Raw genomic sequence first — 21,442 nt, 5'->3', positions numbered from 1 at the left:
GGGGGGGGGGGGGGGAGGTGTCTTGACGAGTCTCAAATACTGTTCGTCCTGGCATCACGCAAGTTCACGTTCTTTTGCACGGTAGAAAGGAGAAGAGAAATTGCCTGAGTTGTCAGACGAAATGAATCTATAGCTAGAACTTATCCGAAGAGTCTTATCAGAAGATTAACAGGAGGTTGCCTGACAATTTCAGGGTCCATTTGTCGCTGCTTTCGCATCCAGCAATCTGGGCGACGTGTCGCCAAATACCCGAGGACCGAAATGCGAATTCTCTGGCAAGGATTGTTCAGCCCAGTACACGTGCCCCGGGAAACACGAGATGTGCTTCGCCTCTGGCCCCGGGAGGAACATGTTTGAGAGCACAAGTATAATTGCCCGGAAACTCTTCCAGGAGTCAATGGTGAGTAATGGACAGCGTTAACGAGAGCTTCGGAAAGTTTCTGGCGGCGGGACGATGGGAAGTTAAGGAAGAATGAGAAATTGAGATGCTGCTTCTTACTCCTCCGTTTACCCGTGCTGCCCTCTTGCGCTTTCTCACGGAACTCTATATGTGCAGGTGCAAACAAAAGTCAGGTTCAAACTTCAAGATATGGTACAATCACAATGATACCCGAGCGACGCTGCAGCCTAGCTTGCTCGTGCCTCTACTAGGCTGCAACGTCCCTTAAGTTGTCTCTGCTCCGAATTGGGAAGTCAGGCACTGATCGGCTTAGCCTTCTCCCCTCTTTTAGAGAACCTGGGGCCGAAGTTCTTGAGAAATACAAATTCCTTTCCTTAACGAGGGTAGGTTTATTCGATTGGTAGCAAAGGTATGTACATAGTCAGTGGGTCAAGACGACGTCGTCATGGCGGCTCAATAGTGCTTGTCGTATCCGTATCCGTAGCCGTGTTCGGGACTGGCAAGAACCGGCGTAACGTATTTGACAGCTGGAAGGGGCGCTGGATGAACGGCGTGGCCAATCTTCTTGACCACCGCGTTGAATCCATTGTGGTCGTCGGCCGTGTAATCGACGACGCGCACGGTGCCGTCGGGCTCGTTCAGGCTGTAGGAACCCTTGACGACGTCTCCGTCGCGGACCTCGTGTTGACTCTTGACGTCACCCGTGTGAGGATCGTGGACGCCATAGTCAAAGGCGTATTTAGGGTAGGCCTAAACCCAGGAATGGTCTTTGATTAAACAACGGTTAAGGAGCATCGATTGATATTTTAAATCCTACACGCAACAGGTGACTGGGCGACGCGTTATACGTCTGGGAATCAGAACTAACGAAATTAATTGACTAATAAAGAAAAATAACAGAATCTTCGGTGAATCACGTTAAATCGAGTTAACGTCGAACAGATTGGTCTCGCTTAAAGAATCCTTGGCTCTATCTACGTGGTATCGCAGGGAAAACCGACTCTGCGTTCTACGGGCCTCTCTTCGAGACGGGCCTGCAGCCAGAGACGGAAAGACGGAAAATAAAAACTCACGTAATGGTCGTGGGAGTCGTCGTGGCCATATCCATGTCCGTATCCTCCGTAACCATATCCAACTTTAGCAACGGGAACGACGGCGGGTCCGACAAGACCTGCATGGGAAACTGCATGTCCCGCGCCATATCCTGCGTATCCTGCGTATCCTGCGTATCCTGCAACTCCTGGATATCCTGCGTAACCATCAGCCAGAGCACCGTAACCACCGTGTCCGTATCCATCGTATCCCAATAGGACGGCGTCGCAGGCCGCGGCCATGACGATCAGAGCTACCACCTGTAAAGATCAAAAGAAATATTAGAGCCAAATTTTTCTGTCGTTTCGTTTGTCGCAGGAAGTCTTTCCGTGGTATTATCATGCAAGTGTTACACGTCGTCTGAGACCGATAAGTGCCAACCCCAAGGATTGAACTGGAATTCTCAAAGAGCGTTTAGGCGATTCACGAATTTGGAGTCGAATCGAATTACAGAATGCAATCGGACATGCAAATACGATTCCCGAGTAAATAAACAAAGTGCGCGATAACATCGCGATCTCTGAGGAGAATCGCAAAAGGGAAACGCCTCCCTCTCCCTCCGTTTGGGAGGGCCCATCTATTCGCGCAGTTTCAGCCTTACGAGGAACCTCTGGATTCGGTCACTGCCGGTCTACTGTCTGTCTGTCTGTCTGTCTGTCTGCCAGACACGGAACGACTTATATGGCTAATGCTATTGTGCCTGCCTTGAACATTTTCGTAGTGCGTTTCGGATGCGGAACAATGTGAACTAGTACTGACAACGATCGGTGCTCTGGCTTTTATAGGGACTAAACGCGCTGCGTGCGGGGCCGGACAAATGGCTTCTCTTCGGTTGTGTAATTCAAGGTCTGGCTAGGCTCACTTTTTTTGCTCTGAAAAGTTGCCTTACCGAATGTCCGTACGAACGGCCAGCGTCCGCCAATGAAGGACAAACGGACGCGCGGCGAAAAAGTGGCGTGACCGTAGGAAAGTAATCGAGTAAAGAATGCGAGCACACTTTTGCCTATTCGCCTGGTTGCCTGGTTGCCTGGTTGCCCAGTTGTCGTGAGCCGCGCGGCGACTCTTCTTTGTCCCTGTCGGCTGTTGTCCTGTTCTCGGGCAGAAAACTGATCAGGGTGTAACCAGTCACGTTTTATCAGGGATGCAATTCCAGGTGATTAAGATTACGAGGCAGGACGGTTCCTTCTGATCTCCGGCACCGAAACCTTTTTTGCTTGACTTCGCGTTGTTGCTAACTCCAATGTCAAATTCTTTTGCTAGGCTCTCGTAAACGTGAAGCGAGTGCTTGTTCTCTCACGTGTGTATGTTAATATTCTCTTTTTTATAATTTGGTAACTTTCCCCACGTGCTGGGAAACTACTTTTAAGTGTAGGTTATACGTGCACTGACGTGTGCTCACGACGTTGTTTCTCAAAATTGCACAAGACACGCCCAGTGTTTCGCATGAAATCTGACAAAAGAATGCTCGAACTGATCGCCATTTGCGTCATTGTCCCATTGTCCTATTGTCCGATTGTCCCATTGTACTTTGGACTTCTTTCTCGCTATTTTAATAACATCGATCGTTCTACCGGTAATCGATAGGTCATTTATTCCGCGGGCGGCGCGTCCGCACTAAAGTCCCGGAAGAAGCAGCGAGACGCATGTGGAGATTAGATCAGAAAATTACAGCGTTTCCAGCTTTCTATTGCGCTAGGTTATTGGAATCGTCCGATGGAGATTCGAGTAAATAGGCAAAAGGATAAAAAATGTACAGAGCCAATGTATGTCAAGTAGACGCAGGATCGTAGAAATATGTTCGAACTACCTTGAATTACGTGTTTCCTATAAAAAATAACTATCGGCTGATGTATAATCCTATCGGAACCTCTTAAAGGATTTACAAAGTTTTTTTATACTGACCAAGACTTTCTTGTTCATTTTTGCCTGTAAGATATTATTTCCTTCTTTTTTTTTTAAAGCTCTTTAGACTCAAGGACCTACGTTCATTATAAGATTATATCGTTCGCATTAACGTATCGCGTTCGAGGTGGCCTTCCGACTCTCGCAGTTCTCTCCTGGATTAAATATATTTTTCTTCTTCTCAATTAGGCACGATTCCCGTCGATTCCGTTTATCCAGGCACGAGCACTCGCATTCACAGTTCCAGCTGATTAGGCATAGACCCGATTTCAGTTCTCGGGCACAGCCTGCCGTACTTACGCTATACCTATAGAGTCCTGAAATTCTATTTAATTGTTAATCAGAGCCCCCACGAGACTCGCAGTCTCGCACATGACGACTGTCACGCCAACACGTGCTGTTATGCAAGGATCCAAGGAACACAAGAGAAGTAGGAGGTAAGAGTGAAATTGCAATCGGGGCCTGTTGCTCCCTCATTATTACACGTATCTTCGTCGAGGCGGCCGACAGGCGTTTCGCTAAGGCGCATGCGCCAATGCTACCGCGCAATCCGCACGCACGGAGATCCAGCCGAGCGCGCGTGCATCTTTCGTCTCGTTCGGCCACTTCGGTCCAGCTGTTCCTTTTCCTCAGGAACCTTTTCTCTTTCTTCTTCCTGCCGATCGTCCGTTGCTAACGTGTCCCTTGGACATAGGTCGACTGTAAAGACGTCACGCTACGTAGGTACCTGTCACCGGTACCTACTATGTGAAGCTAGAGTTTACAGGTTCTGCAATGTCCGACCTTCGTTGGCAACGTTTTTCTTGATCGCCATGTATTCTATGCAAGTGCTTGGACATTTTTGCTTATTTCGTAAGGACGAAACCATCTATTTATCAGGGAGAGAGAGAGAGAGAGAGAGAGAGAGAGAGAGAGAGAGATCTCCAACGAAAGTAGAAAATTTGAATCACGTTCAGTTACATGACTACTGTTCTCTTTTTTGACTTTATAAAAAATCTATAAAAATCTATAAAAATATATATAAAATAATAATAATCTATAAAAATCTATCGAGGCTTCGTCTTAATTTTTTCGAAAAAATGTTATATTTAAAGAAGAAAACACAAAGTAGAATTACGCTCAAGGCATAAATACTTTAAACATAATTTCTAAGAAAAATTAGCTCACAGCAACTTTTTATTTGAAACGAATGAAATAAAAATATTTCATGATACAGTAATGAGGGAAGAATAAATATTTAATTATAAATAATGAAAATAAAGCGTTGCGTCCAAGTATATAAATAAGTCCATGCGCAAACTGTCGGTGACCACGATTTGAGAAACGAGACGTGACTTCCAAGTCCCTCAGGGTTTCTCGTATCCGTATCCGTGATCGTATTGCGCGGGGACGGCGACGTATTTGACAGCTGGAACCGGAGCAGGATGAACGGCGTGGCCAATCCTCTTGACCACCGCGTTGAATCCATTGTGGTCGTCGGCCGTGTAATCGACGACGCGCACGGTGCCGTCGGGCTCGTTCAGGCTGTAGGAACCCTTGACGACGTCTCCGTCGCGGATTTCTTCCTGACTCTTAACGTCACCCGTGTGAGGATCGTGGACGCCATAGTTGTAGGCATATTGAGGATACGCCTGGAACACAGCTCTGACGTCATTTACCTGGCTAGTACTGGATCTTAAGTTCACTTTGGCAAGAGATCGTTATCGGTATAGCCTTTGCTATCGTATATCGATTTGAAAACAGATTAAATCGATACGTACGTAATAGTCCTGAGATCGATCGTATCCATAACCGTAGGGATTCCCGTAGGCACCCAGGTAGCCAGCCTGGGCAACGGGGGCTGCGATGGCAACAGGTCCGGCAACGGATACGTGAGAATTCGCATGGGCTGGCTCATAGCCGTAAGCGCCGTAAGCGCCGTAAGGGCCGTAAGGTCCCGGGCCGACCTCGTAAGCGCCATTGTAGCCGACGAGGATGGCGTCGGAGACGGCAGCAACCGCGGCAAGGAGGACTAGGAACTGAAAGATCAAGAGCAGTCCGGGTTACGCTCGACGCGACAACGAATTTCATGGGTGTCGTTGCTAAGGGCGATCGGGTCTTCGAATAGTCGATCCTGACTATCAAATGCGGGAGTCGAAGAGTTTCAGCAGCTGAGAATCATCGGTGTTCAGGTAGAAATTACTGAAGATGCCGTAATCGGTGCACTAAGAAAGAGTCCGATGATGACGAAGAAGAGTTTGAAACTTTAGGATATTACGATCCGCAATATAGAGCTGATTATTCGGCGAGCGAAAGAATCTAGTAAAAGGGAGCGCTCCGTGGGTAACTGGATGCCGGAAGTGACGGAGAACGAACGGGGCCCACGGGCGCCTCGGTCCGAAGTGTTGGCCCCTACCTTCGACATGTTGCTAAGCTTCGACACAGCAGATTTACTGATAATTCGTAGGAGCGACCTGGACAACTTATATAGCGCCAAATGGTCACAGTACGCTGCTTCCTGCTGAGCAACACCGAAGGTTGCGTTTATGTTTTTCAAGCGTAAAAACTTGCCGTAATTCGACAACGACTCTGCAGAAGGACTGCACTACATTTCACAATGAGCCCGGCAATTGAAAAGCTCTGTGCATCCCTAGTGGGAGACGAGTCGAAGAAGCTCATGCGGCAATAGCGAATACAGTGGACTGAGATCGGAGGGACAATAGGTGACGAAAGTTTAGATACGTGATAAATGCAATGTCGCGTCTACGATTTCCTGACGAGGAGGAAGACGGCTGACAGTCGGTGCGCGTACGGTAGGGCAATGGCAACCTCTTTGCCCTGCAATTCCTTCCCGGGTCTCGTTCTCAACTGCTCGACGCGATAACAATTCGTAGGAAGGATTCTTCGAGTTAATTAACGAAGCTCGTTAATCCAGAATTAACGAGCAAGAAAGTTTGCTCGGAAAATACTTGGACTTGTTAAACGTTAAATACTTGAGCGCATCTCTCGGATGCTGGAGCCTGGAGTGCGAGGATCCATTGTGCGTGGACGCAGAGAACATGCAAAGAGGGGGAACTACGTTTCAAGTGTCCCGGATGGCCTTAATGCGCTTTTGCAACGACGCGCTGATGTCCCGTAGAAGCGAAACTCATTAATCCCGAACTCTCCTGGTCTATTCTGAAAATGTCCACGTAACAGCCTAGCTACGTTCGGCAGTCACGCACCTGACCCGGGTCGGGCGAAAGTCTCCAAGGTTTTCTGAGCACTGAGTCTCCTTCGCGTGGTGCGGTCACCCTAGAAAACTCTTATCCGGCCGAGGAGCGCGTCGTCGTACATTTGCCGACTCGACTTTACACGTTATCGGACTATTCGACATGAATTAGGAGCTCCGAGTAGATTGGTAACTTTAATACGGTTAATCGTCGGAAGGCGAGGGGAAAATATATTCAGTTGAAAAATCGAAAAGAAAGTTTTTATTTAACGACCTTAAATACTTAATACATCAAAGAACACATTTGATTGTCATGAAGTTTCTAGAAGCATCTAGTAATGGTTGTCGTAGCCGTAATAGGGGGACGCAGGTACAACGTATTTCGTAGGCGCAATCGCAGCAGCCGCCGGATGGGCGGCTGGTCCAACCTTCTTGACGACGGCGTTGAACCCGTTGTGGTCGTCGGCTGTGTACTCGACGATGCGGACGCTCCCGTCAGGCTCGTTCACGCTGTAGGACCCGTGGACGACGTCGCCGTCGCGGATTTCGTGTTGCGTCTTTACGTCGCCGGTGTGCGGGTCGTGCACGCCATAATTGAAGGTGTACTTCGGATGCGCCTGTCGCAAAAGTGTCAGCCCTTTTTTTTAGACGGAATATCAAGGTGCACAATTTTTGTTTATTCCTAAATAACTCTGTCGAGTATTGACGCTCTGCCACTTGACCGTAGCACTTACGTAGTAATCGTGCTCGTCTTCGTAGTCCTCGGGCCCGTGCCGCCCCTGCCGCCCCTGCCGCCCGTGCCCATAGCCGTGCAAGGAGGCGCGGACGGCCGGCAGGGGCGCAGCAGAGACAGCGTGCAGGGGAAGGTCGACCGTGGGCAGCGCGGCTGCGTGGCCCTCGTAATCGCCGTATCCACTGGTCACGTATCCGTCGAGGCTCGCGTAGCCCGCGTAAGGCTGCTGCCCCCCGTTGTAGCCGCTGATGACGACTGCGCTGCATCGCGCGATCATCGCGCACACCAGACTGGCTATCTGGAATTCCTGACAGACGCAAAAGCTTAGCACGATATCACCTTCGGCGACGCGATCGCTCCGACGGGCGTTTCGCCAGGGCTGATTCATCCGAGTTTTCCTTTCGAGCGGGATTTGCAAAATACGTGGGAAATCCCCGATGATGAATTCTGCCCGCGGTGCATCGAAACCGAGCCTAAAGGCGGGATCGCATCGCGACTTTAAATATGCCCACTCGAAGGAGAACGCGGAAGACGCCCCTGAGACGTTCGACGGGCCACCCCGAGTTCGACGTCACGTCAAGCACGTGCGTGGCAACGCCGTTAGAGTCGCCTCGTACCTTCGACATGATGAGTTTCCCGTCTACCCGACTGCGCTGCTGTGTTTCCGCCGGAGAGCACGAGATCACTGATAGCATCATCCCCGCTCGTCGGGCTCTTATATGCATCTCCCACTCGCAGTGACGGCCGCTCAGCCCGTGTGTGTCGATCCGGATGTCCCCAGCTCACCTCCGCATGGTGTGCTGCTCCACTCGGGCCCAAGGTCCTCGGCGGTGCCATTTTTTTCGCATTTCAAAACCATCGACGCGCCCATCCTTTCTCGGGATTCAAAAGGATCCAAGGGGGACGCCGGCGCTGTGCTCGTTCTTCTAGAATCGGCCTATGGACGATTCTAGGACGTCGCAGTAGGTTGCGCCTCGCATATACACACGGATAGACGTGGATTCTGTGCAGCTGCACTTCGTTATAATCAGTACAGGATGACTCTTCATTGCAGCCATTTCCTCGAGCACCGATTCTCTTGCCTCCCTTTTCCCATCGCGGTTTCACGGGCATCAGGTTCAACTCGCCATCTAACGTCTTCCCGACGTTCACCAAATTCTCTTCCATGGAGCAACGTTGCCCAAGAACGTGGCGAATCGCTCGAGTGATCGATTGCTTCGCTGGACCAAAGATTTGTCTCTCTTTACAGATTTCTTTAAACTCGCCTGCCGTCGCCGACTTGAGAGCGCAGCTTTCCTTTGCCTTTCCGCGGCTTCGACACGGACGCGCTACGATTCATAGGCAGCGTCCCGGCCGAACGACATGAATACCTAAAACGATTTGGCTCGTTAACATTTCTTCGCTGCGATTAGCATCTCTGACACGCGAGGAAACCTTTTTATCTTCGGGCCTGACTGACTCTCCTGCGAGAGCCGATCGCTCTGTAAAACGCGCACGATCCGTCCGGCCGCAACGTTCGATCACCCTTTGACCAGTCTCTTCGAGTTCACGCTTCACTCGAGACGAAATTTCGGCTTTCTGGGTAATATTCTGCTATATTAATTCTACTATTCGAAATTTGATAGGAAATTGGTAGTAGGAAAAGATGAAATGCAGCTGCAGTAGAAACAGTAGAATCAAGTGAGAGGGGGGGGTGGCGTCGAAATTGAAGTAATCCCCGAGTGGCGTAATAAGACATATGGCGCGCATAGATTTCCTTAATAGGCCATTGTGGAACGTTTCATTTTTTAAGCCTTTCTACACCTCGCCTCGTTACACCGATCTCATTGTATTCTCAGCTAATTAGGCCAAAGCGAGCCTCGCGGAGTCATTTTAAATATCTCTCTGGCACGACCTGTTACTCCATGCTGCCGTAATTAAATAAAACACATGTATATACGTAACGCGTAATAAGAGAACTCATCAACGATACTCAACGTCCACGTTACGAAATTAACGAAATCCGTTTATTCGATTTGGTCTCCGAGTCCCAACCGGCGATCGACGTGCTCCGACGTGCTCTGCGTCAGGTCTGAACCTGCTGCTCTCGGGGTTTCAGTCGAGTTCAAGGATCGCGTCGACAGCGACGCGACCTCCTGGTTCTCGTCGTCCCGAATGGCGGCGGCGCTTCTCAGGTGTCTCTTGCGAGCCGTCGGATATTCCAGCGAGACGCCACACAAAGGGTTCATTGTCGATCGAGAAGGACAGAAGAGGCGTGTTCCGACTCCCACGCTGGCACAGCCATTTCCCGCTTTTCGCTTCTCCCATTCGCATTTACCTTCTTCCTTTATTCTCTCCGTTCTTCCTACACCTGGGCCTAATTCGTTTTCACCTGAAATCCCCGTAGCGAGTTCCGTCCTCCTCCGCTTGTGCTCTGTGTGTCCTGACTCCTTCGACGACACCTCATTCTTCGACTGTGACCCGACTGTGAGTTGCGCAACGTCCACGTGTCGCCTGGAGCTCCTGTTTCAATGGATCCTGTGAACACGGTTAACAGTCGAGTTGTTGACTGTTCTCTGGATAAATATGTGCCCGATCCTTCCCTCTTACGTTTTACCCTTTAATTTTTGTGGAGCCTTGGAGCCTTGGAGCCATGCTCCCACATTCTCCCAGATTTAGCCACATTAATCCAGATAAGGGATACTACGTTCCGGCCATCCAGAGCCTCGGCCTGTTCGGTACGATCAGTGATTGTTTTGAAAATTCAAAAGATTAAAACCCGCCTTGCAGATGCGACCAGCTTCCTCTGGGCCATTTTCTCCCTGCACCTGCATTTCTCCCTCTCGGAACTCACCTTTTTTTCTTAGCTATTCGATTTACCGGAATTCAACGAAAAAATCATGACTGACCATGAAATAAAATGACTTTTTTTCAGCAAGGACATAAGCAAAGAGATGCAGATAACGTAATAGTTTATTGATAAACAGTGGAGCTTTTCAAATGATCCCATACATCGAAAGTCGAGGAAAAGGCAAGCCACGTGGTCGGGCGCTTGGGTTCGCTCCCTGTTTCCTTCCTTTCCTGGATCCTCGCTCTCTGTTATACGTTGCTCGCTCCTGTGCGAAGAACATTTCACAAAAGCCAAGCTAAAAGCGAGCCAATATGTGTAGAGGCACAATGAGATTCCTCTGTGCCGGGTAAGGTTGGGCCTCCGCGAAGCTCCTGGATCTCAGGCTCAGCCCGATTACTCGTGGCTCACGCCCTTCGCGATTTTCCAAGAAAAAGCTACCACGCCCGCCGAGAAATGACCTAACCGCACGTAGTCGGGCGGCATCCCTCCCATTGGCACTTCCACTGGCAGTTCCACTTCCACTTGCGCTTTCATTGCAAAGGGAAGGCAAGAGGCAAGGACGGCAGCTGAGGCGAGGCGGGTAACATCCGACGACTTACGATTCCAGCTTAGATTCTTAGCTGGGATTCTAGCTCGGCTCTCGTCGTCGTCGTCGTCATTATTATTACCGTGCACCGTGTGCGATCTCCATACGCCTCGCCCCTGACTCGCACCCACAACTTTTGCCAGGCTCTACTTTTCCCACGGTTTCGTTGCTCAGCCAAAGAAGTTTAGCGAATGTATATCGAGGACTGTGACGGCGGCTGCTGTGCAACCGATAGTTCATCCTTCGCAAAAAGGTCGACACGTTCCCTTTACTTCGTGATCGGGAGCCCGGCCGCGGGTACGTGGGACCTGGAGGCTTTTGCGTCTTTGCCTTCTCAAACGCGTGTCGCAACTTCAAAGTTAGGACGCGGTCTTACCTGTTTTACTGAAAATTTCACTTTCCTCTTTTCCAAACAGAATAATACTGCTGATATGCACAAATTGAAGTTCTACAAAGGAAGTTTGCTTATTCCCTAATATTAATCAAATTGAGCTAATTTACGTACGGAGCAAATGAAATTTGATTTTCCAAATAACCGGAGCGCTTGCGAAGCGTACCAACTGCAAATAAGAAAAGTTCTAGGGGAATCGTCGAAACACGAAGTAGACCTTCAAAGGACGTAAAGGACGAGTCTCTCAGGGATTCTTAATGAAAGTAAATGATTGGCTGGTCCATATTGAAATTTAGCATCCCCAATGGCGCGAAGGGCCAATTTAGACATGGACACAGGTACAAGGTGCGCGTCTGCCGGCAGCTTCCCATAGACTACACGGTCTCGATCGGGATGAAACGTCGATTTAGGATTTTCCTATTTTACACTTTTCATTCGGTTCATTGGCACGCGATTATGTCAGCGCATAGCAACCGGAACGACCTTGGTCGTTTCCTTTGATACCAAAAGAACTCGAGCGGTTCCGCCAGGATGCCGATGTTACTTTCTTGCGAGGTGGACGGCATCTCAGACAGGCACCTTAGTAGATAGCTTCGGATAGCTTTAGATAGCTGATGCTGAAAATAACAAAAGTGCATCCACCAGCAAATCGATCGCTCTGCCGTAGTCCTGCCTCTTCGGCCTCCTATTCCCTTACTTGACTGCCGTTTACCTTCAAGGCGGATCGATAAAAATAATCTATTAAATGCTATTTACAATAGACGACAGCGACGAGGACGCCACAGGATAATCATCATGTCGCGTGTGAACGTGCCAACACTTGTGCTCCCACAAGACGATCCGATTAACGACGTCTCGATTCGCCGTTTCAATATCAAATAGATTAACACGCCGTAGAAGCTGCAGGGAAATTTCCTATCGACTCGTCGTCCACCCGTACAATATTAAGTCTGCGCCCTGCGATAGAGTGCAGATAGTTCCTTCAAATGAATTAATGGATATTTACGTAAAAACTTCAGTTGCGCAACGGAAGTTACGCAAGTATTTGCAAATATTTGCAAAGTGCGAGAAGCGCTCTGACAAGGAGGAACGAGAGTATTGCGTCCCTTACTAATATATTTTTTCCTCTTTTCCTTTTTTTCCCCCCCTTTTCCCATCGCCCTACGTCACCTGAATCGACCTCTTCTCGAGAATCATGGATATCCACGCAGTTTGACCGGGAGGCCGTGAATGGGTGTCTTTTCGTATTTGCCCATAAAAAGTATGAAACGTTTCGCCTCACGATGGAGCTCTATTCTGTTGAATCGTGTTTGGACGATCAAGTTCCTTATCTTGCTGCTTCGACCGGAAGCAGCGGAATGCCTCACGCGATGCGCTTGCGACATTCCTCTAGAGGAAGAATCGAGGGACAGTGAAATTGGTAACAAAATATTAAAAGAAAAAAAAAAAAAAAAAAGAAAAAAAGAGCACGAATATAGAAAGAACGGTGAATGAAAAATGTATTTCCTGCTCGTTCCGCGTTACATCCAGACAATAATGACGAGACATTCACTCGTTGTATCCAACAGTTATAAAAGAGTGGATGAGAAAGTAAGCGAAGCGACGCGTACGCCATTATTGTAACATAGCGTTACGCGCATCCCGCGATAAATGTCTAGTTCATTCGGTAGCGAGGATAGCGTCGCAAACAGTCGCAAACAGTCGCGAAGCACGTATCTCTCATTGTGCGGCCGAGTCGACGCAACGACGCTAGTCGAACTCGCCTTCCGCTACTTTCCCCGACTCAGTCGGCCGGGTGGGGGCCGCCTCTACCAACGTAACGCGCAACAACGCAATAGCGGCCGAGCCATCGGGACACGCTGCACGTCGCTCCTCTGGAAAGCTGAAAACTATCCAGGCGCCTTTGTCATGCTGATCTCTTCGAGAGTCCTCGTATTATTTGATATTCGCTCTCCTCGCCACACGCCACAGCGCTCCCACTTTTATATCTTTTTAGCATCTTCGGGGCACGAGAGTCGAGGACCTTCTCTTAGGAAAGCGGAATCGGCGTCACCTCGGCCGGTGCTGTTTCCTGCCGCTCTCCCATTCCCGATGACAAATGCACAGACGCTGCCTAAGGTCCTTCGGACACTGCGGAAGCTTCCCTTCTCCTTTTCACCCTCTTCGTTCCACCTTTAGTTTAGTTCGGTGCTCTTCCAAGAAATACGAATACGGATGCTTCCTCGGAGTCCGTTCAGTTCAGGGAGTCCGCACGGGTGATACTCATATCGCGCAATTTGGATACTTTGTTATTTGCTCACTCTTGGAGCATCCTTGGCGTTCCCGTGGAATTCCTCGATACGCAGAATTCCGAAGGAATGCCTTATAATTTTTTATCAGTCGACCACTCGGTAACGATCGATTTCTCCATGTTGTTTTCAGAGACTCTGGCAGGGTGGCAACGTCACCGAAGTCCTGGGACCAATTCGCCTGGTGCACCGGTTTGTCGACATGCCCAAGCAGACTGCTGAATTTTTGAATGAAACCACCGGAAGTAAGGCAGAGGTAAAACAGATGTCTATCCTTAATTATCTCATTTTTATTTTTTGAGGCTAAACAGAAATCAACGTGCTATCCACGGCGCCACGTGTCATCGGTCGAGCAGCCCAACGATCCTTTGGTGCAAGTAGAAGTCGAATCGTTTGAAAGCTTGTAAAGTATATTATTCACGACTATGTCAAGACTGATCAAGCACCAGCTGCTCCCCTCGATTACTCTTTCGACCGCTTTGCTCTTTTCACTTTATTTCTTAACGATTCAGATACCTATTTGATTCATCTCCTGTCTCCGTCGGGTATGTCATCAAGTCGGGGTATTCGGCTTTTCGGAAATGTCACACCTTCCGGAACCCACCGCTTCCGGCTACGTGAGTCGTTCGGTGAGAGCAAACACTCTCTGCTAGCTTCCAGGGTAGCTGACGCTGCGCGACTGAATTCTCCCCGCTCGGACGGAGGCTGGACCGGTGCTTGCAACGTGAAAGGCAAAATCCAAGTCTTCTCCTCCTCAACGATTAAATTACGGTACGAGGTCCGGTGCCGGTAGTAGATCGGGACGGATAGTCCTAAATACGATGCTACCTGCGGATGACGGACAAAGGATGAGCGATGCTCCGAGATACAATGACGAGCTCCAAGCCCCTTTGAAAGAATAAGACTTAATAAGGTCAGCCCCGGCGGTCTGTCGCGTGCCCAGTTAGTTCTGTGGTCCTTCGATTTCGCTTGCGAGTTGTGACCACCTACTTCTTTGCTAGCTTCCGTGCTAGTGCCACGGGAATGCACTCGATTCGTGTTCATCGTATACTTCTTACCTTTTCTTCTTTCCTAGGAACTTTTTTCACCATTTTTTAAGGTGATCGTGCCTTTGTTAAGCGATTTTTAATCCTTAGTATCCAAATAAAAATGATAAAACTAGATTCGATAGAATATTAAAATTTGAGAGAAAAGATAAAAAATTGTACAATGTATACGGTAATATTATACGTATGTATAGCACTAGGAGCATCGCTGGTGGATCGGATCAGAATCTCAGAGTGTTTAGAAGCGAACCGTACCTCGGCTTTAAGATCGCAAGAAATTCTGAGAATTGGCCTCCGCGTGGGCAAAGTGCACGTGGGATATGCTTTAATTAGCTCCTCTCCTTGACGCGTACGTATCATGGATTGCTAGAAAAAAGCGCTGGGTCACCAGTTTTGCCGTAAGCTTTCGCAATTCTGCGATACGATAAGAAAAGCCGAGTTTTCATGGCGTTCGGGTCTTGACTTAAATGGTCATAGACATAGTCCTTGACAAACGTATTACTCACTGTAGCAATATGATCATTTACTCGTAAAAAGTCTGTTCCGAGAATTCTCGCTCTTTCTTTGGACTCCTGCTTACGAACGTTTCCAATCTCTCTATGGAGTTTCGGAATATTTTCTGATTGGACGAAGGTCGCTGCTAATCCGAATTTTCTTCAATTTTAGTTGCGCCTCGGCCGAATTACGACATAAGCGCACGAAAACAGCCGCAGGGCGAATTCTCTCCTGTTATTATATTTGAATGAACATAATTAGACTAGTAGACATGCCCGTGTATATGTGTTATGTTATATAGTATAGCGTTTCAATGGACAAAGTCCATTTGGAGCTGTCTGCGACACCGAGGCTTGCGTGACATCATATCCCATAAGAGGTCCACTCTATTTACCTCGTCAGTCACCGTTATAACTTATTATATTCGAACGTGAGTTTAACTTTGATTAAAATTGATAGCGATACCTAATTTGCTGTGTGGACTCGAAGTTCTCGATTCTCAATAATTGGATCAATTGGATCAATTGGATCACGTGTCGCTATAGCGAATCAGTAGCCATCGTGCCTTCGGAGACATTGATACTGGAAGCGTCACCGAAGGAGAAAATGAATCGGAGGACATCTCATGGGATACGGCGAGACGCAAAACTGAATGTCGCGAACACCTAGAAATACATTTGACCAATTGAAATACTATATATAGATATATATTCGATATATAAGAATCACGAGGAACACAAAATATGGGCGTGGCTAGTCTATTTATAGTCGGTAAGTGCTCCGACCATATGACCCTCCTGTGCTGTGGCGTTCGGTACGTAGTGTTCAGGAACTTCGCACGATTTGCAGGTACATGGCTGCCAACCGGCGATGGGCTACAGCTTCGCAGCTGGCACGACAGATGGCCCGGGCTCTTTCGCCTTCGAACAGGGCACGACGACGTCAAATCCTCTTTGGAACACCGTGAGAAACTTTCTGGCAGAGCCAACTCCGGAGGACGTTCGCTGCCATGGCGCCAAACCAATATTATTGGCAACCGGTCGGGTAGGTAGAGATCTGCATTATCAAACGGGAGAACAAATCCAGTACGACCGAGTCTACACGAAAATTCTCTAGTTAATGCTTATATTACATGTTGGATATCAGAGTTGAATGCCACTCGGACGAACAAGTCACGTTGTGACTGTCGGGACTGTGAATATCACGACAATCTGAAACATTGTCTCTTAAAAGAAACCTATCAGGTTGCAGTATGTATTTGGGACTTCAAGGTGGAAACACGCATATTCGAGATGCAAGTTCGTGTAGTTCCAAATTTCCATCAATCAAAACCAACCTGAAAATGTGTAATTTTGAAATTCAAAAGTGCAATAATTTTCAACGATCGTTTCTTCATTGGAATACCGCAATGTATAGACCTTACGTATCTAAAGTTTTCTCAAAGTGCACACCGTCCCGTGAATTTCGTAGTGGGAAAATCATTTGAGTGCCGTTAAATGACAGAACGACTCGTCCCGTTGTAAGGCTGTACACGTCTCATGCTCATAAAAGGTTTTCAATTTTTATGACGACGCAGATTATTTCGCTGAGTGCATGAATATCCAGTCTATCCCTGAAAATTTGTCTTCCCTGCAAAATGGCAGTACGAGCACTCCAAAGGATCCAAAGGAACACTTGCCTTGGATTGACGTAAATCCAGAATGGAAATGCTAAATCTGATAAATTTGACCCAGACAGACATTTTATACAGTGCCCTTCGGCTTCCCTCCCTCTATTATATTACTACTCGAATACCAATTACATTAATATACCAGGGTGTATATTTGATTGTGAGACGGGTGCATGTGTACATATTTCTCTCTCACTTTACGATCAGTTCTGTTACGGCGACTACTTCCATGTGATCGACGTATGTGCGTCACACACTGATTACGAGATGTCAATCGGTTCTTATTAATTCAGCAATCGCTCCATTTCTTGACGCCTGATTCCGAACTTTCATTGACGTTTCCTTCCTTTCGCAAACTCCTATATTTGCCCTGAAAGACGATGCTCAAGCGCTCGATATGTTATCTTTTATTCTCAAGATGGTATTGCCATACGAATGGCAGCCTAAGGTGGTGTCAACTCACGTAGCCGTTTTGGGAAATGTCATTATTGCTGGCGTGCCCGGTGAATTCACTACGATGTCCGGCAGGAGACTACGTGACGTCATCAGGAAAGCAGCCAACGACGCTCTACAGGAAGCCGACCTTGCCGTCATAGTGGCAGGTTTGTGTAACACCTACAGTGACTACATCACTACACCCGAGGAGTATCAGGTAAAATCTTACAATTAATTCCTAAACTTTAATTGACAAGCAAAGGTAAAGGAGTTGTCGTTTTTATTAAAAGACAGATGAGTCAAAAATGTACGAGAAATACATGTATTGGATGAAAAAATGAGTCGAATATAGAATACAAATCTTTTTTATTTTTCGGCCTAACTGTCTAACATGGTCGACTTCTCATTGGCCAAGGGTCCTTAAAGATCTACGATTTTGTGTTGTTCGGCTGGGTGAAATTACCTTAGATCACTCCAGGTTGCCAAACTAGGAATGTTCAGGCGCGGACTCTCGCTACTCATTGTCGGTCGTTAATCCTCCAAGTATCGAAAACGAGATCGAGTGGAATTTCGCGTGTCCACTGGAAAGTCTTCTCTCATAAAAGCAGGCGGAACCATAATGCGCTGACCACTTCGAGTTCCCTTTGAATATACACGTGGCGCCACTCGTGAAACGCGTCTATTTCAGGCCCTTGGTGCGACTTCGGTTTAACACTATGTTTACGGACATTTCTTGTCTACGAAATCAGACATTTTCTTTAAAAAACCAACTTGAAAGCAAGATAATTATATACTATTAATTTATAAACGAAACTATGAGATATATATTTATATAAAATGTATAATATCCAATATTTATTATACCTTTTCTACACGAGGGTATTCAAACGTAAATACGTTGGACATAAACGGTGACGCCGCCGTGTCAGCTACTTCAGATTTCAAATATCCAGTTCCAAGTATCGCCGCTGCATTGTTTATATTTACTTTTGACGTTTACACTTTCTTGCAGAACTATCTATTTTATTACGTTTATATTAATTACTGCAGTAATGCTCTCACGAGTGAAGCCAATTTACCAGCACTAATGCTTACTTTACGATCACGTCAGATTTACGCGAATCCGTGGAGATAGGTACTTGGGTATATCACAAAGAAAGTTTTAAAATTAGAAAACTTTGATGAAAATTAATTTCGATATACAATTTGTCTCGTTAAATGGAGTAAAAGTGGCGGAATAATAATTTAGACCGTTTCTGTAATTTTCCTGATGTAATTGCAAATATGTCAAAATGACGCGTGGCCCGTAATAGAAAGGATCAACAGGATTAGACATATCTCATTAGTTGAGATACATTTGGTCATACTCTTAGTGATTTCGTATAACGAGGCATTCGTAATGAATGCTATCTCCATATACATATACATACGTAATATAAGAATCAGCAAGAGTGACTGTAACATTACACTATAGGAAATACTCGTATTTCATTTTCAGATTCAACGATACGAAGGGGCCTCGACTATCTATGGCCCTCACACGCTTACCATTTACTTGAAACAGTATCAAGAACTCGTTACGGCCGCCATTATGGTAATGATCATTAATCCAATATATATAATTCGCATTATTGATATATGCTCGAGCGAATATTGGCAATACGAGTGAAAAGACAAAAAGACAAATATTTGCCGAGCTGGTCCACGTGACTTCATGGATACCCCATTGAAGTCACTATTCTTAGTCATAATTTATTTTAGGCGAACACATTCATTTACTGCGAGAATCAGCCGGCCCTTTCTCTGAAAATGCTTAATCCTTCACGTACCGAAATTTCTCAAAGAGCAGCAATCTTCCAAAGGAGAATCTTCAAATAGTTATTGTTTTCAGAAAAAGGATCTGGAGCCGGGCCCGTTGCCTCCGGACCTATTGAAAGAGAACCTGATCAGCCTGGTGACACCGGTGCTCTACGACACCCCTAAGTGGCGTCACGACTTTGGCGATTGTCTCCAGCAGCCGCCCGCTAAAGTATTTCCAGGTGACGTCGTCACTGTTCAATTTGTAAGTGACAACTTCCGTGCTGACGTTTGCGTCTCATAGTCTTGATCCTTCATTTTCTATAAAGGAAGTACTACTCGACTGTTCCCGATTATTCGGCTGGACACGCATATCGTGCAAAGGCACGGCGCTAACGATAAGCAGTCAAGATTTTACCCCACGTTCGTTCCTCTCGAGGATTAACGGGATGGATGATTTTACACAGGGCCCGATTTTGCTATGGCTGCGCGTTCATCAGGAACGCAGCTTGTGGATTCAGCTGCGCTCCGTTTGGCGGGTCCTTCGCCTACAGTTAGTCAGCTTGAATCGAACGAGAGTGCCAGACTTTGGCTTTTTGTGGCAATCCACAATATATGGCGAAATATGAATGCTAAAAGGATTCTTCGTAAAATGAAGTCGCACTGAAAATATTTCGGAAATAGGATTTCGACGTGGATTAAAAAAAAATAATGCTGTTACTACACGATTCAAAATAGATTATATATGTCGAGTTAGATTTCACCTGACGCATGGGGACACGGGATATTCTTACCCGATTAAGGGTGGATTTGGTTCAGCTGCTTCTAGTCCATTTGCACGTTATATGTATGACTTGGTTACGTAAAAGTCGTTCAGTTACGGCACAGGAGATCGGGGTGTTTATATAGTAAGTATTGACACAACTTGTATCGCTGCACTACCTAGGATATTGCAAGGCGCAATCGCACGCTATAGGTACCACCAGTGCACTTCCCATCCCGTAAGAGGAACGTAAACGCAGCGCGCTTAGTCAGATTGACATTAACTATACTTGAGATCTCGATGGGGATATACATATTGTATGTGTAATACATGTTTAAATGTTTCCATTGGAAGCGTCAGTTGCGCCGCATCCACAATTGCATACTGTCTCGACTCTTTCAATAAATATAAAGGATATCAATGTGAACTGGCCTTAAGGAATAATCTTTTCTCCGATCGTCCGACTTTGCTCCAAGAAAAATGCTTGCATCCCTCTTAAATGAAATGCCTGTACGCGCTGCGTGGTAAAACTCTGCACTCTCAAAAAGTCCTAGGAAAAGCCAAAGTTGACTTTGGAAAAGATTTTATTAAACTCCTGGAGGCTTTCGAGAGAGTCCACTTACAGAATCCTCGTCGTGGCTGCCCACGTGCAAACTTCGGACCAAACTAAATTTACGTCATACGGATTTTCCCTGATAATACAAATATTAAGACTCGACATTTAAGTCCTTTATTATCCATTTGATGTTCTTTGAAATTTAAGGTTTCCGGGCATCCCAGGAACAATCTCATGACCGGAAGTACCTACCTGACTGTTGAGAGGCTAAACGACGATGAGACGTGGACCAGCGTCGCGACGGATGCTGATTGGGAGACGACGTACGTATTTAATCGGCGTAGAAAGCCGGGGATAAAAATGTCTTAAGAATTTGAAATATATCCAGATTCGTTTGGGAGAGAACGTCGGTGGTCCTAGGATCAAGTGACGTCCTCATCTCTTGGAAGGTTCCCGATGACGTCGAACCGGGTCATTATCGCATAAGGCACAACGGTCATTACCGATATATTTTAGGGGGCGTTTACCCGTACCAGGGTGTCACCAATCAGTTTCAGGTAAATCGACGGACTATTTGTATTTCGAGCTACTAGTTTGTCGATACCCTCGGTCGGCTCTGTCCTGCCCGATTTTTCCAATCTCACCAATCAATCGTTTCAGGTATTGACGTCTGCTGTCAAACGGTGAATATACCCCAAGATAGTTCCGTTATGATATTATACCGACTGCATAACGGAACGCGCAATCACACGTTCCTGCGATCCTTCTTACATGCTTGCCAGCCCTTTTACTGCTACTCGTGCAGTTTTCATAGCAGCGGACAATGCGTCACGAGCGACGTAGTCGATCAAATGGAAAGTCTCGTTCTTCCTCACTGGTGCACTTCCTTCCTACTTCGGTCCACGCACTATTGTCAAGATTCTATTTAAAAACAACCGACGCCACTCGCTCTTGGAAAAACAATCAAAGTATTTGCACACGCTTGGCAGAACTCAACTCAACTCAAGTTCGATTTTATTGAAGATGGTGCGGATGGATTATGGTGCGTCAGTACTGTCTCTACCGAATAATTAAGCATATGTTATGTTTAATTCGTCAATCTTACTTGGTCTTTCTTCAATGACAGTGATTGTATTCTGTTATACCTTAGGACACATAAGAGCATTAATAAATACATAATACATTTTTATTCAGTTATTATTATTATCCGTGATTAATGGGTGTAAGCGCATTCACTCTTTTGTCATGGCAATGCGGTATCACATTGTC

The 21,442-nt window shown here is 46.8% G+C and overlaps 4 protein-coding genes across 9 annotated transcripts in view; 1 reads left to right on the top strand and 3 right to left on the bottom strand.

Moving 5' to 3' along the window:
• Nucleotides 1-21,362, top strand: part of LOC107271724 (neutral ceramidase) — a 25,943-nt gene extending 4,581 nt beyond the window's left edge. For 3 of the 6 annotated variants that reach the window (XM_015748057.2, XM_015748056.2, XM_025088929.1), the window contains exons 7-15: nucleotides 194-400; nucleotides 13,546-13,668; nucleotides 15,803-15,997; nucleotides 17,041-17,274; nucleotides 18,556-18,651; nucleotides 18,949-19,119; nucleotides 20,381-20,496; nucleotides 20,562-20,730; nucleotides 20,834-21,362. In XM_015748057.2, the coding sequence (XP_015603543.1) occupies nucleotides 194-400; nucleotides 13,546-13,668; nucleotides 15,803-15,997; nucleotides 17,041-17,274; nucleotides 18,556-18,651; nucleotides 18,949-19,119; nucleotides 20,381-20,496; nucleotides 20,562-20,730; nucleotides 20,834-20,860 (1,338 nt within the window). In that variant the 3' untranslated portion in view covers nucleotides 20,861-21,362. Of the gene's footprint in view, nucleotides 1-193; nucleotides 401-13,545; nucleotides 13,669-15,802; nucleotides 15,998-17,040; nucleotides 17,275-18,555; nucleotides 18,652-18,948; nucleotides 19,120-19,183; nucleotides 19,763-20,380; nucleotides 20,503-20,561; nucleotides 20,731-20,833 lie in introns of those variants that run through there. The other 3 variants (XR_001538730.2, XM_025088930.1, XM_025088931.1) reach the window with 3 other exon arrangements.
• LOC107271727 (cuticle protein 19) lies at nucleotides 770-2,294 on the bottom strand. The gene is made up of 3 exons (XM_015748059.2): nucleotides 2,197-2,294; nucleotides 1,474-1,752; nucleotides 770-1,150 (listed from the first exon to the last, which is right to left on the bottom strand). Exons 1-3 carry the CDS (start codon nucleotides 2,203-2,205, stop codon nucleotides 854-856), a joined length of 585 nt encoding a protein of 194 aa, XP_015603545.1. The 5' UTR covers nucleotides 2,206-2,294; the 3' UTR covers nucleotides 770-853.
• LOC107271728 (cuticle protein 19) lies at nucleotides 4,449-6,778 on the bottom strand. Its single transcript, XM_015748060.2, has 3 exons — nucleotides 5,790-6,778; nucleotides 5,155-5,412; nucleotides 4,449-5,025 (listed from the first exon to the last, which is right to left on the bottom strand). The coding sequence occupies exons 1-3, from the start codon at nucleotides 5,796-5,798 to the stop codon at nucleotides 4,741-4,743; spliced, it is 552 nt and encodes a 183-aa protein (XP_015603546.1). The 5' UTR covers nucleotides 5,799-6,778; the 3' UTR covers nucleotides 4,449-4,740.
• On the bottom strand, nucleotides 6,827-8,046 carry LOC107271725 (cuticle protein 7). Its single transcript, XM_015748058.2, has 3 exons — nucleotides 7,935-8,046; nucleotides 7,319-7,624; nucleotides 6,827-7,201 (listed from the first exon to the last, which is right to left on the bottom strand). The coding sequence occupies exons 1-3, from the start codon at nucleotides 8,040-8,042 to the stop codon at nucleotides 6,917-6,919; spliced, it is 699 nt and encodes a 232-aa protein (XP_015603544.2). The 5' UTR covers nucleotides 8,043-8,046; the 3' UTR covers nucleotides 6,827-6,916.
• Nucleotides 21,363-21,442: the final 80 nt, after the last annotated feature.

Source organism: Cephus cinctus, unplaced genomic scaffold, assembly GCF_000341935.2.
Source record: "Cephus cinctus unplaced genomic scaffold, Ccin1 Ccin1_scaffold1034, whole genome shotgun sequence".
NCBI lineage: Eukaryota > Metazoa > Arthropoda > Insecta > Hymenoptera > Cephidae > Cephus > Cephus cinctus.
This window is presented reverse-complemented; position numbering and strand designations above follow the sequence as displayed.

Bases quoted from the DNA above. Each gene is read 5' to 3' on its own strand.
- LOC107271728 (XM_015748060.2), bottom strand. The intron at 5,026-5,154 runs GTACGTATCGAT...GCTGTGTTCCAG, and splicing joins ATCGATCTCAGGACTATTAC to GCGTATCCTCAATATGCCTA.
- LOC107271725 (XM_015748058.2), bottom strand. From the start codon at position 8,042: ATGCATATAAGAGCCCGACGAGCGGGGATGATGCTATCAGTGATCTCG. The intron at 7,625-7,934 runs GTACGAGGCGAC...TGCGTCTGTCAG, and splicing joins GGAAACTCATCATGTCGAAG to GAATTCCAGATAGCCAGTCT. The intron at 7,202-7,318 runs GTAAGTGCTACG...CTTTTGCGACAG, and splicing joins AAGACGAGCACGATTACTAC to GCGCATCCGAAGTACACCTT.
- LOC107271727 (XM_015748059.2), bottom strand. The intron at 1,151-1,473 runs GTGAGTTTTTAT...TCCTGGGTTTAG, and splicing joins ACGACTCCCACGACCATTAC to GCCTACCCTAAATACGCCTT.